Source organism: Rhodamnia argentea, chromosome 11, assembly GCF_020921035.1.
Source record: "Rhodamnia argentea isolate NSW1041297 chromosome 11, ASM2092103v1, whole genome shotgun sequence".
Taxonomy (NCBI): domain Eukaryota; kingdom Viridiplantae; phylum Streptophyta; class Magnoliopsida; order Myrtales; family Myrtaceae; genus Rhodamnia; species Rhodamnia argentea.
Genome location: NC_063160.1, coordinates 15239577 through 15256719, shown reverse-complemented (window position 1 = coordinate 15256719; position 17143 = coordinate 15239577). Strand labels below are relative to the sequence as shown.

The window sequence follows — 17143 nt, the reverse complement described above, 5'->3', positions numbered from 1 at the left end:
TCCGGAAGCGCTTTGGCCGAGGCATGCGAGATTGAAGACGATGAACAGTAACTATGAACGATGAACAGTATTTTTAAATTTTGGTTTTTTTTTAAAAAAAAATCCAATGTGGCGCCATGTCATTGCCACATCAGATTTTAACGGGGATTTTTAACGGAAACCTAATAGAGGGTAGATGTGTCACTACAATAGAAGTTTGGGATTTTTAGTGTCACAAAAAAAAATTTGGGGTAAATATGTCATAATGGGTATTTGCCCTAATTTTAATGATGACTATCCATATATATTTCTTTTACTTGTCAGTAACATATAGATGAAAGTGTGGAATTGTAACGGATGTGTCCTTCCTAGTTACTCAGAAAACGGAAAATATAAAACGAAATATCTTTGTTAACATGGAAAAGCTAAAAAAGATGGCCATATAAATTTCTCCTGGGTTGAGGAGATAACCAAGGTTACCTTCGGAGACGAAGAAACCAGATCAATAAGGTGTTCCCGTTTCAATGATCTTCGAGCAAATTGTGAATGATTTGTCTTTGATCACGCCAGAAAAAGGCCAAGTCTCTCGAGCCACAAGCACACCCTACATTAATGATTTGCGCGTGGACCGAGTCTTCCAGACCAGGTCGAACATCAAAGTCAATGCCGATGTGACGGCTCGCGAGGGCCCGAAAACATCAATCACAGTGTACGCAAATCAGTAACTATGTGATTTACCCCAAATTAATTTTTTTTACCATAAGAAATTTCAAATTAGTACATATATAACAAATTTACCCTTCGTTAGTTTCTATTAAATCAAGTTAATACTACAAAAAAAAACCCAAAATTGATACGTTTATAACAAACAAAAGGTAAAAATCTCAAATTGGTACATCTATCAACTGTCAGGTGAAATATAATGAAAAATTAACGAAGGATAAATTTATCATAAATATATCAGTTTGGAGTAAATTTGTTATAGGCATATAAGTTTGGAGCTTTTGATGGTCAAATTAATAGTTTGAGGTAAATTTGTTACATATGTACCAGTTTGGAGTTTTTTGTGATAAAAAAAAATTTGAGGTAAATTTATCGCAAGTATACTAATTTGAAGTTTTTCATGGTATTAACCTTAATTTTAATTATGCATATCTGTATATATTTCATTTACTTATCAGTAACATACCGATCAAATTTTGCAATTGCAACGGATGAGCCCTTTCTAGTTATTCAGATAATTGAAAATATAAAACGAAATAATTTTGTTAACATGGAAAAGTTAAAAAAGATGGCCGTAAAGAAAATATAATTTTTAGCGTAACATGGGCGTTGCGGAGGCGCCCAATTTTACTTTCGGACACAAAGAACGCATATCAATAAAGTATTACCATCGGCGATGATCCTCAAGGAAATCGCGACAAACAAAAATCGAACTGTCTTTGTTCACATGGAAAAGCAAAAAAAGATGGCCATAGAGGTAATATAAATTTTTCCCGGGGTTGAGGAGATAGGCAATGTTACCATGAGAGAAGAAGAACCCAGATCACTAAGGGCGCGCATGGTAACACTTCTCTCCGAGAAATCAACTTCTTATCAGAAGTTGATTTCTCTACTTCTCCTCAAAAGTAGAAGTTGATTTTTCTACTTCTGCTCCGGATTGACTCATGATCAGAAAAATTCATTTGGTAACGGTTGAAAATTTCTATTTTTGAAACATTATTAACAAAATTTTCGGCGCCGATGGTCGACGGCGGCGGTGGTAGTCGGCTGCGGCGATGGTCGGCGGCGGCGGTGGGTGGTGGCCGCGCGGTGGTTAGCGATGGCTGCGGTCGGCAGCGGCGGCAATTGTTGGTGGGGGCGGTTGGAGGCGGCGGTGGTCGGCCACGGCGGCGGCGTATGGCGGCGGCGGCTATGGGCGGCCGACGGCGGCGGTGGGTGGCCGGCGGCGGTGGGTGACCGGTGGCCGCAGCGGGCGTGGTCGGCGGCCGGTGGTCACAGCAACGGTGGTCGGCGGAGGCGGGTGTGGTCCAAGAAGTGATTACGGAGCCGAGAAGTTAAACTTTTTTACTTCTCAAAATTGGCCGAAAATCCTATCAGAAGTGAAAAATCTTACAAGAAGTGAAAAATCATACTAGAAGTAAATTTTTTTACCAAACGGATTTCTACTTCGATTAGACTTTTATCAAACACATTTCTTTGCCAGATGAGCTTCTGGCAGAGAAATGGAATTTCTGAAGTGATTTCATGCGGGCCCTAAGTGTTCCCGTTTCGATGATGCTCGAGCAAATCGTAAATGACTTGTCTTTGATCGTGCTAGAAAAAAGGTAAAGTCTCTCGAGCCACAAGCGCAGCCTGCAGTTAATGATTTGTGCGTGGACCGAGTCTTCCAGACCAGGTCGAAAGATCAAAGTTGATGCCGATGTGACGGCTCGCAAGGGCCCGGAAACACCAATCACAGTGTACCCTCAATTACGTTTGATATAGGGCAAAAGTAAATTGACTAGACCCCACCATAATATGATGTCTATTTCGAGCATCCAGTGGCTCATGAAAAGCAGGCATACTAGTCTTATGGTAAAAATAAAGCCATCGTTAACCTTAACTAAGCCCATCCTGTTGCAGGCATTGTAAATATGCCAACCTTGAGAGCAGAGACTGTACAGCGAGTCATCAAACCTCACCAAACATGAGGAAGGCTTTTGTGCTAGCATGTATTCTCTTCGTTTCTGCGACCCTTCTCTTCCTTCCTTCCTCCGAAGCTGGAAGACTACTACTTCAGACAGGTGAATCCACCAACTTTCTCTCATTCTCCATCAACTCTTGGAGTGCAACATGACCCCGGCTTCTCCTTTTTCATCGTTCTGCCGTCGCTTTTGCATATTCTACGATAACTGCCTAATCGAAACCATTTTGAGCAGGAGGGTACCTCAAATCGGGCGCACCAGGATGGCCTGGTCCGGGTGTAGGAGGATCGCCCAGCACACCCTATGTACCCCACGACCCAAATCCCTATTATGTACCACGAGACCCAAATCCTACGTACCAGCAGCAGCCGTGTGTTTATTCGCGTACTTGCCCTCCATAAACTAGTAGCAATACATCGCCGTGAGGTTGAGAAGGCCATATACTGGATGGCAATTGTCATGCGCTACATACGTAATTCATAGTCGATACAATGCTTGAAAACCAGCGGCTACCAGCTTGTTATTGAATAAATGGATGAGCCGGAGCCGCGTATTATCAATGCTTGATACAATGCATAATCCGTTAGCTTAAGGCAACTCCATTTTATAGACATAATTGGATTTCTTATTTATGTGACTTCTGATGTGAAAGAGCACCCTTATTTATAGTGACATGTTGAAGAAGAAGATCCTACTTCGACAATATCTACGTTGTCATCTTTCCATTGTAACCCCAAAAATTGTCCGTACCTAACTTTATTTAAATTAAAAGAAATAAAAATTACATTGTTTGAAATCTCAAAAAAGTAACCACACATGTCAAAACTTGACATGGAAATTAAATTCCTTCTAAAAGAAGGTACATAAAATGTATTTCTTACTATCCAAATAAAACCAGAGTCTAGAATTAAAATAACATCTCCCGTGAACTCGACGTCGCCTTTATTGTTGTTTCCTACTGTGAGCTTTGATTTTTCCTTATTTAGCTTGCTCCGGTTTATGAATTCATATATGGTAAACACAACATAATTAGTTGCACCGCTATCTAGCCACCACAAATAGGATGAAACTTCTGATAGATTAGATTCACAAACCAATGCAAAAAAATCACTACCTTTAGGCTCGCGCTTTATATTTAACGCAGTCTTTCTTTACGGGTCATCTCTTCTTACAAAAGAAATAGAAACCATCCTTACCATCGTTACCGTTCTTTTTAAAGTTCGGTTTCTTTAGACCCAAGTTGTTAGAAGGATCAATGAATGAATGAGTTCCTCTATGAGTACGATTTTTATGCACCTTACCCTTTTTTATATCAGAATTGGAGGTAGCATATATAACAATGTGCGCTTTACCTTTCTTCAATTTTATCTCCTTTGACACCTTCCTTGCAATCAAGTCATTGATTGACCATGTTTGATCTGCGGTATTATACTGTGTTTGAATAATACCAAATTCGGGTGAAAGAAAGTTAAATGTAAGATGCACAACACAAACATCGGGAATATTAACATAAAGTGCCTTGAGCTTTGTTTGCAGATCCACCATCCTTAGGATATAATCACTAATACCAGCATAACCATCATACTTCAAGCTGAATAACCTTGATAGATGTGTCCCAATTTCAGCATTAGGAGAGTCGCGATTCCTTGCCACCAAGGCCTCCATCATCTACTCAGCAGTGATGTCGGTTGCGAAATCATTTATTAGATGTTCATGTATGGATCGCTTCATAAATAATAAGCAAATCCTATTGCTCTTTTCCCAATGAGCAAAGTGTGCTTTCTAGGGTTCTGTATTAGCCTCGGTGAGAGCTGTCGATTTATACTCATTAAGGACAACATGAACATCCGCAAGTTCAATACCAAATAGAAAATCCTCTCTCCACTTCTTAAAATTAGAACCGGTGAGAATCTTAATAGCTATGGAGTTGCTGTTCACAAAAAATGTGATTGAAAAGTAATCATTGTTTATAATTAGCATAATGTAGAAATTTACAATGAGAGTTACATACATAATCATACAATTACTTTTGGATATAAAACATGATATGCGCTTGTACACTCTTTACATTACAATGGCCATGAGAATTTATTTCAACTTTGTTAAATCACCACCTTTGGGAGTATGAAAATACTTAGATTAGGTAATTCTCAACCATATGCTGTACATGTATCACTCCATGTAACAATATGCAATTGCCTCCTTCGGGAGTATGAACACGTATTAAAACAGGAGATATCCCAATACTTTATAAGAACAAAAAATTCTTATATCCAATCAAATATTTCCCTCTGGCGGTCACAACCTAATTGAATTTTCAAAGTTGGGATACAAACTTTATATTTCATATTTACCGTATGCATGTAATTTCGGACTAAAAATTAGGGACAATTAGCCAAAAAAATTACATGCCGTGCTAATTGACATTGATGCACTCAACAATACATGTTAAACCATAAACATGTAGTTGATAAATTATGCTCCAAATATATGTATGTGATACTTACATGTGACCTTGCACCTGTATTTCACAAATCATAGAGAAATACATACGAAAAATACAAAAAATACCCCAACCTATACATATATTTGGGGCTCCATACATATTTTTTTTATCCATAAACGCATCAACATGTAAAATAAATATACCACCCGATAGAACATAATCATACGAGCATGTCGGTACCTCGAACATCTCATTTGGACCTGTTACGCACCCTCATGCACCCATTAGAGTCTCTGCGCGTAGTCCCTACAAGTTGACACGTGCATCGCACATGTTTGAGTCTCAACCAGTCTTGAAAACTAGTCCGACCGGAGGGCCCAAGTCAACAGTCAACTGGTTAGGTTGGGTTATTCGGGTCGGGTCTACCTGGACTAAGATGACGCCAGCCCTACACATGCCGAGCACCCGTGAGCCCGGGTCTAGCGCGTGGTTCTTCTTCATGCGCGTGGCCGCCAAGCGCTCGATGGCCGGTGGCGCGTGTCGGCACGTAATGGTGTGTGTCGATGCATGCAATGGAATCCAACGGCGATCTTTGCACGGTTTTTCTCATCTCGATGAGTACATTCCAAATATGTACTAGAAAATAAAATTTCGAAAATTGCCGGAGCGTGATTCGGGATCTAAAATGTATAGGCTCTAATACCACATGTAAGCTGCAGCAATGACTTTAATCAGCGTCCTAAGATCATTACGTATAGATATGCGAATCACAGTTTCATAAAGTAGAAGAATCAACGCACCTTATTTAGGATTCATTGTTCTTGATGAGGAATTGCGATGAACCGATGCTCAAGAGCTTCTCCTCTATGAACGCCCTTTAAACATTGGCTTCAATGAGACGACCCCTCACGTATAGCTTTCTGTCGACTCTTTATGTGAGGTTATATAAACATCAAGGTTTAAGAGGAAAGACGTGAGCTCTATTTATAGAGTCTGTAACCTATCCCCTCATTACGGATAAGGTTTAACTCAATTCATACTATCCAGCCTCATATCCAACTAGAATTGAAAAATCTTATATCTTTTCTTTATTAGACCAATAATTAATTATAATTATAATAATTAATAAAGTCCATATAAAATATATTCTAACATACAATTGTAAAGCATGGGTCCTTTGTAGCCATTCAAATAATGGAAAACACAAAATGAAATATATTTGTTCACATGAAAAGGCAAAAAAGATGTTCCCGTTTCGATGATCCCCGGGCAAACTGTGAATGACTCGTCTTTGGTCACACAAGAAAAAGTTAAAAAGTCTGTCGAGCAAACTGTGAATGACTTTGTCTTTGCGGGGGGGCCGAGTCCCCTAGACCGGGATGAAAGATCCAAGTCACGCGCGGATATATCACAGCTCGAAAGGGCCCGGAGGAAACACCGGTCACAGGGTACCCTCGATTACAGGGCAAAGTGAATTGACAAGAGCACACCAAGTATGATGTCCACATCGACCATCCAGCGGCTCGTGGAAAGCAGCCATATTATTCTTAAAGTGAAAATAATGCCATTTTTACCTTACGAAAAACTCAAGATTCAAAAAATATTCGCTTTTATTTTTTTTTCAAAAATGAGCGAATGAAGAATACGTTTATCGCTCATGAAAATGATTAGTTATAAATTGTTGTTCATAAAGAAAACTTTTTCCGTTGATTAGTTTTTTCAAATGATATAACTAATTATTTTTCGAAAAATATTTTTTAAATCGTGAATTTTTCGTGAAACGAAGGCAGCCTTAACCCTGCTGAGTTCATCCTATGGCAAGCATTATAAATAAGCCAACCTTGAGAGCCGAGAGTCTGGACAGCGGAGTCATCAAACCTCACCAAAGATGAAGAAGGCTTTTGTGCTAGCATGCATTCTCTTCGTCTCCATGACTCCGCTCTGCCTTCCTGCCGCTAAAGCTGGAAGACTGCTACTTCAGACAGGTGAATTCACCAACTTCCTTTCACTCTCGTTCCACTACTTCTGTAAAAGAACATGACCCGGCTTCCTTCTGTTTTTTTTTTTTTTTCCTTTCGTGTTCCGTCGTCGCTTTTGCATCTTCCGTTGTATTGCGGGAGACAAATAACAGCCTAAACCAATCTATTTTGTGCAGGGTACAGTGAGCCGGGCACACCAGGATGGCCTGGTCCGGGTGTAGGAGGATCGTCCGGCACACCCTATGTACCACGAGACCCGATTCCGTACGGGGAGCCGCCGTGTGTCCGTACGCGTACTTGCCGTCCATAAACTAGCAGCAATACAGCGCCGTGAGGCCGAGAAGGCCATGTTCTGGACGGCCGTTGTCATGCACTACATACGTAATTCGTTTAGTCGATACAGTGTGCGATGCTGCCGGCTAGTTATTGAATAAATGGATGAGCCGGAGCCGCGAATTATCAATGCTTGGTACAATGCATTATCTGTTAGCTTAAGGCAAGTCGGTTTTACAGATATAATTGGATATCTTATGTATGTGACTTCTCCTTTGAAAGAGCACCCTTATTTATAGAGACATATTGAAGAATAAAATCCTACTTCGACAATATCTCCGTTGTCATCTTTCCATTGGATCCCCAAAAGGTGTATCTTGGCAAATATCAAAATACTTTCGAGATTGTACATATATGTGTATATGTATATATAAGTATATCACCATGTCAATATGTATTCCCAATGGATATCCATGGTTAAGCAATTAAACGATACTTGATTAAATGAAATGGTAATGAGAAAAATTAATTTATTTGTCATGGAAATTTTCGTGTCGACAGTTATGTGAACTGTACCTGCTTAAGAAAGTAGGATAAAAAACTATTTAAGCTTTAACAAGGTACCAATGAGAAATTAGTAATTTCTTCCAATCACTATCACATCTCGCCAAAAATCAAAAGTGAATTACCGAGTCCAGACAAATCATCAACAACTACCTCGTCTTTGCCAAAAATCATCCAAATTTTCTTTTTTGGATAAATTAAGTGTCAATTTTTTCAAAAAAATGATTATTCGAGTGCCAACTCTGATGAGTTTCGTTAGAAATCTAACATGGTATCTACATCACTCACGGGAGAATCCCAATTAGTAATACAAAAAAGCTAATATTTAATAATAAAAAAATTCCACGTAATAATAAAATTAAAAATAAGCTGAAAAAATGTTTCTAATAGTGGGGGTCGCCGGCACATCTCCCACCCTCGCCGACCATTTCCGGCGATGGTGGGCCAACAACGGCGAGGGTGCCCTCGCTGCTGTGCAAAGCAAATCTTTTTTTTAGCTTATTTTTAAATTAATTTAACATTTTAAAAGAAATTAGGTTAATTTGTGAAAATTCAGTCCACGTGGACTGATTTTCTTTTTATAAATAAATCCACATAATACTAAAAAATTAATAAAAAAATGCCAAGTGGACTATTCGGCCAGAATCTTTTGCCGTTGGCACTTGAGTAATCGTTTTTGCTCTGGTTTGGCATTTAAGTGAGCTGGCGAAAAATTTTCATACCAAAATGAGCATTGTACACAAATATTGTCACTTGATGTGTCCTTCCACCAAAAAGAAAGAAAGAAAATTCTCTAGATGAAAATGCCCGGTTGTGCCACTTGGAAAAGTACCTGCTCATCAGCCAGAGAAGATTTAGCCGGTCGGCAAGTTCATGCCAGACTAAATGACCATTTTTTTTTCTTGTCGAAGGACTAAATGACCATTCAAAGCCCATATTTGAGACGAAATGGTCACTTCAGACCCTTTTTTTTAAAACAAAGTCAACTTTGGACCGTCTTTTGAGAAAAATGAGTCAACTATAAGCCCTTATTTGAAATTTTTCACAGAATTTTGACGGAGGGTAAATATGTCACTTATGTAAAAGTTTAGAATTTTTTGTGTCATAGCAAAAAATTTAACATAGATGTATCATAGTAGGTATAGTTGGGATTTTTTTGTGTGACTTTTATCCTTTAAATTATTAAATTGCCACTTTCTCCCCCAAATTGCACCTGCCACTTTTCTATGCCTCAACACTCAAAATCCTAGACACACTTCAAACACGTAATTCAACTGCCCGAGACTGCTGCCCCTCTTCATATACTGCGTGCATTGAAAAAAAGAAAATCAACTCTATGTGCCTCAAAGCTTGCTCGGGTTAATTGTTACTTCATAATTCTTAAGTAATATAAATCTTGCACTCACGCTCTTTGAATTTTTTTGAATGCACATTTTAATATATAAATGTACATATAATGTCTTCATACTTTTCTGACATTTGAAAAGTATATCTTAAACTTTGGCATAGTTTGCACATTCTATGTCTTTTCCTTGGACAAAATGACACCATAAGTATTAAAATTTGTGTATGGCTCACTTAAGTGCCAAATCGAAGAAAAAAAGATAGCTTAAGTGCCGACGGCGAGATATTTCTGCCAAACTGATTACATGGCATTTTTTTTAGTATTATGTGGCAATTTTTAAAAAAATTCAGTTCACGTGGACTGATTTTTTTAAAATAAGGTAAATAAAAAATTTAATTAAACTAAAAAATAGAAAAAAGTTTTTACAAAAAAAAGGTTTGGTCTTGCGGCAGTGAGGGCCCTTGCCTTGTAAACATTTTTTTTTTTTTTAGCTTTTCAACCTTTTGTCTTATTTTTCAGTACTTTTTAACTTTTAATTTTTTTTATTGCTGATTGGGATCCTCCAGCAGGCCATGTAGGATTAGGTTATTAATAAACAAATGCAACGCAAGATTTCCGGCAAAGTTCACCGGAGTTTGAACTCAAACAATCATTTAAAAAAAATGGCACTTAAGTGATTCACAAAATTTTTTTGGCACCAAAGTGCCTTACATAAATTTTGACACTTATGATGTCCTTACGCCTTTTTTGCTTATAAGAAGCCGAAGGTATCGCATTACTATACTGACTATCTCGTTTTCTCCACCTCGGTAAAATCTCTTGCTCCTTTAGTAGCTTTGTCCAGTACCCTCCTTGGGTTTATGCAACAATGGTATCTCGAGAAAGTTCAGTCGGAGTTGCTTTACGACATGGCGTGCTAAATTTTAATCAAGTAATTACAGAAACTAGACATATTATATGATAAATTTTGTGGGAAAATTCCGGTGGTATTTTACTACACTACTAGGCAAATGATTTTGGGTAGAAGTTTAAATTGGTACGTTTCTTCCATAATTGTATTGCGTTTATCTATGCAAGATTAAAATACAGTGCATGACGCGTAAATCAATATGATAATGTTAGGAAAATGTTAGATAATATGAAAAATAATAATCGTAGAAAAAATGTTGGAAAAGACGAGAAAAGTAAGAAACAATTGTCTGATGCGTCAAGCACTGTCCTTAAGGATAATTCCATCCCTAGGACTGTAAAATTCAATGCGTAAGGCTTCTAGCGATTATCCTCCTAAGATACAATATACCTTCTTCTATACTCCGCACTAACTATTAGAAGGAACAAGAATAACATCATGTGTATAACCCAGCAAGGAAAAGTAAAAGAAGGAAAATGAAATTCTCTTAGTAATTCCATGTATATTAAGATTGTCTCTTGAAGTTCAATTTATATTCAAAACACAATAGAGCAGTTGGGAAACCGTTACAAAGATGTTGTACAATAATGACTGATTTATGAAGAAATAAATCGCATGTTATAAAGTCATTATATGACTGTTAAAAAGCCATGACCGTTGTAAAGCTATTATACGACCATTAGAAAGCCGTTATACGGCTGTTGTAAAATCATTACAAAATGAAAACTTTATAGGCGATCATAACTATTATCAAAGCTTTTAGAAGTACTTCAAAACTGCTGAAATATTCAACAATAAATATGAGATTTTGTGGAACCACTTTAACTGTTCAAAAAGCTTAAGCCGATAGATGAAGGCTCGGTTTAATATTTAATTGTTATATTACTCTTGGCCTTTTTGTGATTGAGAAGGTAAATAGGGGCCCAAAAAAAATTTGAGTTCTACCAATTGTTGTAAAAGTTAAATTTATTAGATAAAAACACGATTTAATATTTAATTATCTTATCAATAAAGAGGGAAGATTTTTCCTTTTTGGGTCAAAGAAGACTATGGCCGTTCTCGAAGCGGTATAATTCTGCTCAATTCACAGCTGAACTCGGGTCCAAGACATTATAAGCAGGTTGCAATGACTTTGAAGTCAATTGAACATGGCGTTTGCAGAAGATGGATCAATCCTTTTGTTATTAAGTTCATCTGCAATCGTTTATATTTTGGGAGACTTTTCTGCCTTCCATTTTAGTGGGTTCCTGCGTGCATATCTCTTCTTCTTTTTTGTTCTTTAAATGGGGGTGATAAGGAGGACATTTTTTGATGATTGGGCTTTACCTCGTTGGCTTTGTGGATAATTTGGAGAGAAAGCATTGTAATGATGATGGGACATTGTGCTTAAAGCACAAATATTTTTTTTTTTAGCTGCAGTGATATCTCTGCTCTTTTGGCTATCTCAGTTATGTTCTGCGTGATGACAATTTAGCTCCTTGTATACAGGATCCCGATCTCATTGTTGAGCCAATGTCTTCTGGTAGTTCTTCTCAGTCAGCAAGGCAATCTACTCCATCCTCAGCTTCATCAACGACCAATGAGCAGCCTCGACCCCGTAACACAGGTAAATTATATTGACATTGGCCACTGTGATAGGAATGGTGTTGGATGTGTCAATGAAATTCTATAATATGTATAGACTTTGATACACTACCAGATACCAGTTTCAAATTCTTTCTGATGATTTTGAGCCCTATCCTTTGGTTTAGGGTCTTCTACCAGGAGCTCTAGTGCATCGGCAACTTCTGCTTCAAATCCAACTTCTTTGCGCTGGGATCGGCAAACTATACAATTTTCTGTCAATGCTTGGGTACGATGAGATTTCTCTCCATTTTGCATATGTGCTCATATATGTTGTGCTTTCCATTGAAGGATACCCTTGTAAAAGCTTTCATGGGATAAACTTTGTCAAACAGCTGTTGTATTTGATCACGCACTTGCTGATTGCCATCTTGTGTCATTTTGTGGCAGGTATTTGTTGTGGCTGTACTGGCCATATTCCCGCTCGTGCCTCGAAATCTTTCAAATAGGGCCTATCGCCTTTCATTTCTGGGCACCGCATGTTCCTCTGTGTATTCTCTGTACTCACTACATGGGGTATGATCAGCCATCCTTTAATCTGCTGATTCAGACTGTTGCTATATTATGTTCCCATTAATGGTTCACTCAAATTGCAGAAACCTAGGGCACGGAATATGCAAGCTCTGCAAGTATACTTCCAAACAATAATTGTGACCAAGGACTTCATCTACTTCATCTACAGCCTGACATTTGTCACTTCACATCTTTACCTTAAATGTGAGCAGAACATGGCCTCTAGTTTTCTATGTTCGTTTTTCCTGACTGTTCGTAGATCTGCTTTGTTAAGTCTCCTCTTCTTATGACATTGCTTTACGCCTCGGTCGTTTTAATCCCCATCATGTGCCGAACTCTTGAGCTTGTGGCCAAGTTTTTTAGGTCTAATTTCAGCAGTTCTTCCTTGTACAGGTAAGTGCCGATTAACTCTTGCTAGAATTATTTGGCTTACGAGTAATTTTGATCATCTGGGTTGAAGTGATTTTCATTGCTCATTTCCTATTATATTTATTATGTTCTTGTCTGGTAATGTCACTATTAAATTTGTAATGAGTTCGTAACATTCGCGTTCTGCCATGATGACTTCTCTTATGTCAAGGTCATGTCAAGATCACCGCTACCTTATCATATATTTGCTGCTGGACAATAAAGATGTACCCTGATATAGAGTGGATATTGGATGGAGGGTTTTTTTTTTGTGGTTTGGGGGGGGTGGAGGAGGAAGGGGAATTTTCAGCCCTCTTGGTTAAAGGAATCATTTTCTTCTGAAGTGAATATTTTCTGACATGTGAACAAGTATTTGGATGCTATACATCCGCTGCAACAAGGTCAAGTTCATGTGTTCTTCTTCTACTTATCTGAGTTTTGTTTACAATATTACATAAACATTAACCGGGCCACTTGCCATTGACTTTAATTGCATATTGGGTTCTAGAGATTGCTATGTCTATAGTGGAATGCCATGTGCGCTCTCTCTCTCTCTCTGCATCTGCGCCACAGTTTGGAAGGCAGAGAGGATAGAATATCTTGATTCTTTAGTAGCGAGCAACATTCACAAAGCTCCTCAAATGCACGGTTCCTCATCTGCGCTGTAGTTTGGAAGGCAGAGTGGAAGGCCATGTCTTTCTGTTTGTAGTCTTTTTCCCCTTTGCAACTGACTTTGCTGTTTCAATTTTCCTGAATAGAAAATACTTGGAAGAGCCTTGTGTATGGGTGGAGTCGAACACAACTACACTCAGCATATTGTCCTCCCAAGCTGAGATTGGAGTTGGCATTTTGCTACTTATCTCGTTGTTATCGTACGTTGTTTATGGAATTGGTTTTTTTAAGCTCACTGAACTGCTTGCTTTTCTCACTGTCAATTTTTATGATCACATGACTTTATGTGTTTATGCATCTTCAGGTGGCAGCGCAACATCCTACAGACATTCATGTACTGGCAGGTAGGTCTTATTATCCCTTTTTCTTCTACTTCAGCTGATAAGGACCAGTCTACTGAGTACCATTTTAGGAGAATGTACTGAATCTATGAATTCGCTTATGGTATTTGAAAAATGTGCTGCTGATGAGAGAATGTGGATGACCTGAGATGCCGCTGACAGAACCATGCGTAGTATTATGCGATTAGTAGTTTAGAATGTTTTTTTTTTTGGCACCGAAAGGACTAACAACCTTTTCTTGGCTAGTCCAAGAATTTTAGATGGAGGTTGTGATGAATGGACCACATTTTTGTTATTCTAGTACTTGAGAAAGACCTTTTCGCCACTCCAAACATTAGGTGTTTTCTCTCCCTTTTCTGGTTTGAAGCCTCAAAAAGAGAAGGAGCTTCAGAGAATGAAAAGTCTGCCTATCTGCAGATTTATGAGTTCTGACATTAGGATTTTTGCTTTTTCCTCTGCAGCTTTTAAAGCTCATGTATCATGCCCCTGCAACTGCGGGCTATCATCAAAGCGCATGGGCTAAGGTTGGAAGGAGTGTAAATCCGCTTATTCAACACTATGCTCCCCTCTTGAACACTCCATTATCTGCTGCTCAAAGATGGTGGTTCAGGTAGTGCCTAAAAGCTAGGAGACTCGAGGAGCCATTTTCTTGCTAGGACTTCTGGTGACTCGTCGGAGGGGACACACTGATAAATGTCTGAGAAAGCCATCCTAAACTGTAGATGGATGGAAATTAATACTTTGAAACTGTGTCCCTGTTCTTGATTCTTGATTGGTTCTGGTGGGCCATCACGTCCTGTTTTCTCACTGATGTCCTCATAGCTTTGTCGTCGGAGTTTGATCCATCTGCTCGGTAGGCCAAATCTGGAGGTTGGAATTTGCCTTGACGTCATTTAAAATGGCACGTTATCTTTCATACTCTGCAATCTCCTCTTGGTGATTGGCATGAAACCTGAAACGCATTCATGTCCTAGGCAAATAACTGCCTTATTTTACTCGTGAATCATATGTATGCTCGTGTATTTCATTATGTTTTGCTTGTTAAAGCCTGTCTTAACAGCATTGAAAATATTCGTCATCTACAGTATTTAGACACTTTTGGATTTATTTTTGGGGATCTATTATGTTTGTTCCCAACACTCTTCATGTTTCATCCGATTGTTACGTGCATCTACCGGGAGGAAATAGCGTTGGGATCGATAGAAAGCCATTATCAAGATATGAATTTATGTACATTATAATAATCAATCAAGAGGCATTGTCAACACATGTGACGTCTTTTTTCACTGTTGCAGTGTATTTGTTGACGTTGTTCACAATCACATGAACTAGGTCAACAATCGTGACATAAACTATCATTGCAATGTAACTTACGACATTATATTTTTGTCAATTGATATCAGGAAAAAAGTACTCTTCTATGGTTATATTGATGGAAAAGCAAAGAGATAGCGATAAAGTAGACAATAACTCGAGCGATCACAGGGGACATGGAAGTGATGTTGCTTCGATTAACGAGTGGCAAAAGTATTTCCTATCTCGGAAGAACCTCATATAAACTCATATAAACTTAAATCAACAATGTATTACCTTGTTAAATGTCCTCGCGCAATTGTGATTGATTTGCCTTTGAGCAGATCGATAAGGTCTAAACTCGACGTTAATTACCTTTGCCGGGCAACATAGGACTCAAAAGTGTCAAATCTCATGGCACGTTTGGTGGTGAGTGCCCTTTTTAAGTGACTACTGGTTTTTTTCTTACGAACTATCATTAATGGAAGGAAACATCATGTGTAGACTCGGTCTTCCTCCGGAGACAAAACATTAAAGTTGAAATTTCATGCTTATCGGTCGGTCCTGTTAGATTTGGCGAGGCCGGCGTTGCTTGTCAGCCTCGCCGGCGTTCGCCGTCACCCTAGCGATGGCCACCCTTGCTCAGGCGAGGCTAGCCCTCACTAGCCATGGCCATGCTGGCCACCGGAGGAAAGGGGAAAACAAGAGAGAAAAAGAAGAAGAAAGAAACAAAAAATAAGAAAAATATGAAGATACTATTTAAAATTTCCTTGTTAGCGTTGGTTGTGCCACGTAGGCCTTTTAATGTCCACCTCAGCAATATCCGACCAATATTAACCGGAAGGATTATATTGGCTTTAGATAAAAAAAAGTTTAGGTATAAATTGACATTATTAAAAGATTAAGGCATAATTGGCACCACTGCAATAGGTTTAGTCCTGTTCTAACACTTTTCTCAATTTTTCTTTCTTTTTTTGAGTAACAAGCCTCTAACTTAGAAAAAAAAAGATCCATGTAACACGAACACACATCGTGCAAATATTAAACAAATTGCATTGACCATGAATTCCAACCTTATTGGAACTGTTCTATTGATTACAACTCGCTTGTTGTCTCATTTGCTCGCCTTTAAGATGACTGGTACTAGGTAAAATAAGCTCTGATCATAGCATAGCTATAATTGTGCAGCACTTCCTTACCATTCTTCCTTGGGGTATTTGGGTACAGTAATCTATATAAATTGCCTCTCATGACTCCTATAACTTTAGTTAGTTTGGACAAATTTTTATGCAATTAAATTGGAGATGCCATAGAAAGCTTATATCCTCCATCACTTTCACCAATTTGCAGCATCGTTTTATCAAAATAACGGTCAAGCTTGTTAAATTGGCCAAAGATGGAGGTATGGGGCACGTGAAGGAGGTTAAGCTTAGCCTCATCTCAACCAAACTCTCATAGTTCAACAGGGATTATTTCGGACAAATCATTAAAGCTCGCATCTAGACAAGTGAGACTCTTTAAATCTCCTCTTTCACGTTTGATTTTTTCGTTTGAGCAAACGAAAAGACTGTATTGAACATTTGTTAATAGTTCGGCAAGTATATTTAACAAATTAAAAGTGATATTGCACATTGAGCCAAAAAATTAAGAATCATTAATGTCATTTCCCTTCCTAGCAATCTACCACAAAAATCATGCGCGTGGCCTTCTTGCTGGAAGAGTTTTATTAACATGTATATATGGCCACAAAAAATACGGACAGCTTGAGTGGTAACCTAACCTTTCCCAACTCAGCCAAACAAAAAGAAGGAAAAAAAAAAACTAACCTTTTTCAAGATAGAATTCGGGGACAATGGTGCAAATGGTTCATGAACTTTGATTCAATATGCAATATCGTCCTTGAACTTTTAATTTGTGCAGTGTGGTCCCTGAAATTTGACCCAATGCGCAATGTCGTCCCCAAATTTATAATTTGTTCAATATGATCCCCGATGTAATCCCTGGACTATATGAACATGTTTAAAAGTTTGTGGGCCAAATTGAATATTGGACCAAAGTTCACGGACTATATTAAACAAATTAAAAGTTCAGGAATGACATTGCATTGGAC

The 17143-nt window shown here is 38.4% G+C and overlaps 1 protein-coding gene and 1 long non-coding RNA gene across 2 annotated transcripts; both read left to right on the top strand.

The window, feature by feature from the left end:
• The first annotated feature begins 6946 nt into the window (after nucleotides 1-6946).
• Nucleotides 6947-7707, top strand: LOC125312764. The gene is made up of 2 exons (XR_007196811.1): nucleotides 6947-7097; nucleotides 7268-7707. It is a non-coding gene; the product is annotated as an uncharacterized LOC125312764 (long non-coding RNA).
• Nucleotides 7708-11617: 3910 nt separating this feature from the next.
• Nucleotides 11618-14820, top strand: LOC125312937 (the record flags this gene model as incomplete). Its single annotated transcript, XM_048273031.1, has 8 exons — nucleotides 11618-11789; nucleotides 11935-12035; nucleotides 12197-12322; nucleotides 12403-12523; nucleotides 12628-12712; nucleotides 13486-13599; nucleotides 13704-13743; nucleotides 14202-14820. Coding segments are annotated over 8 exons (912 nt in total), but the record flags the coding sequence as incomplete, so codon positions are not given.
• Between the last annotated feature and the right edge of the window lie 2323 nt (nucleotides 14821-17143).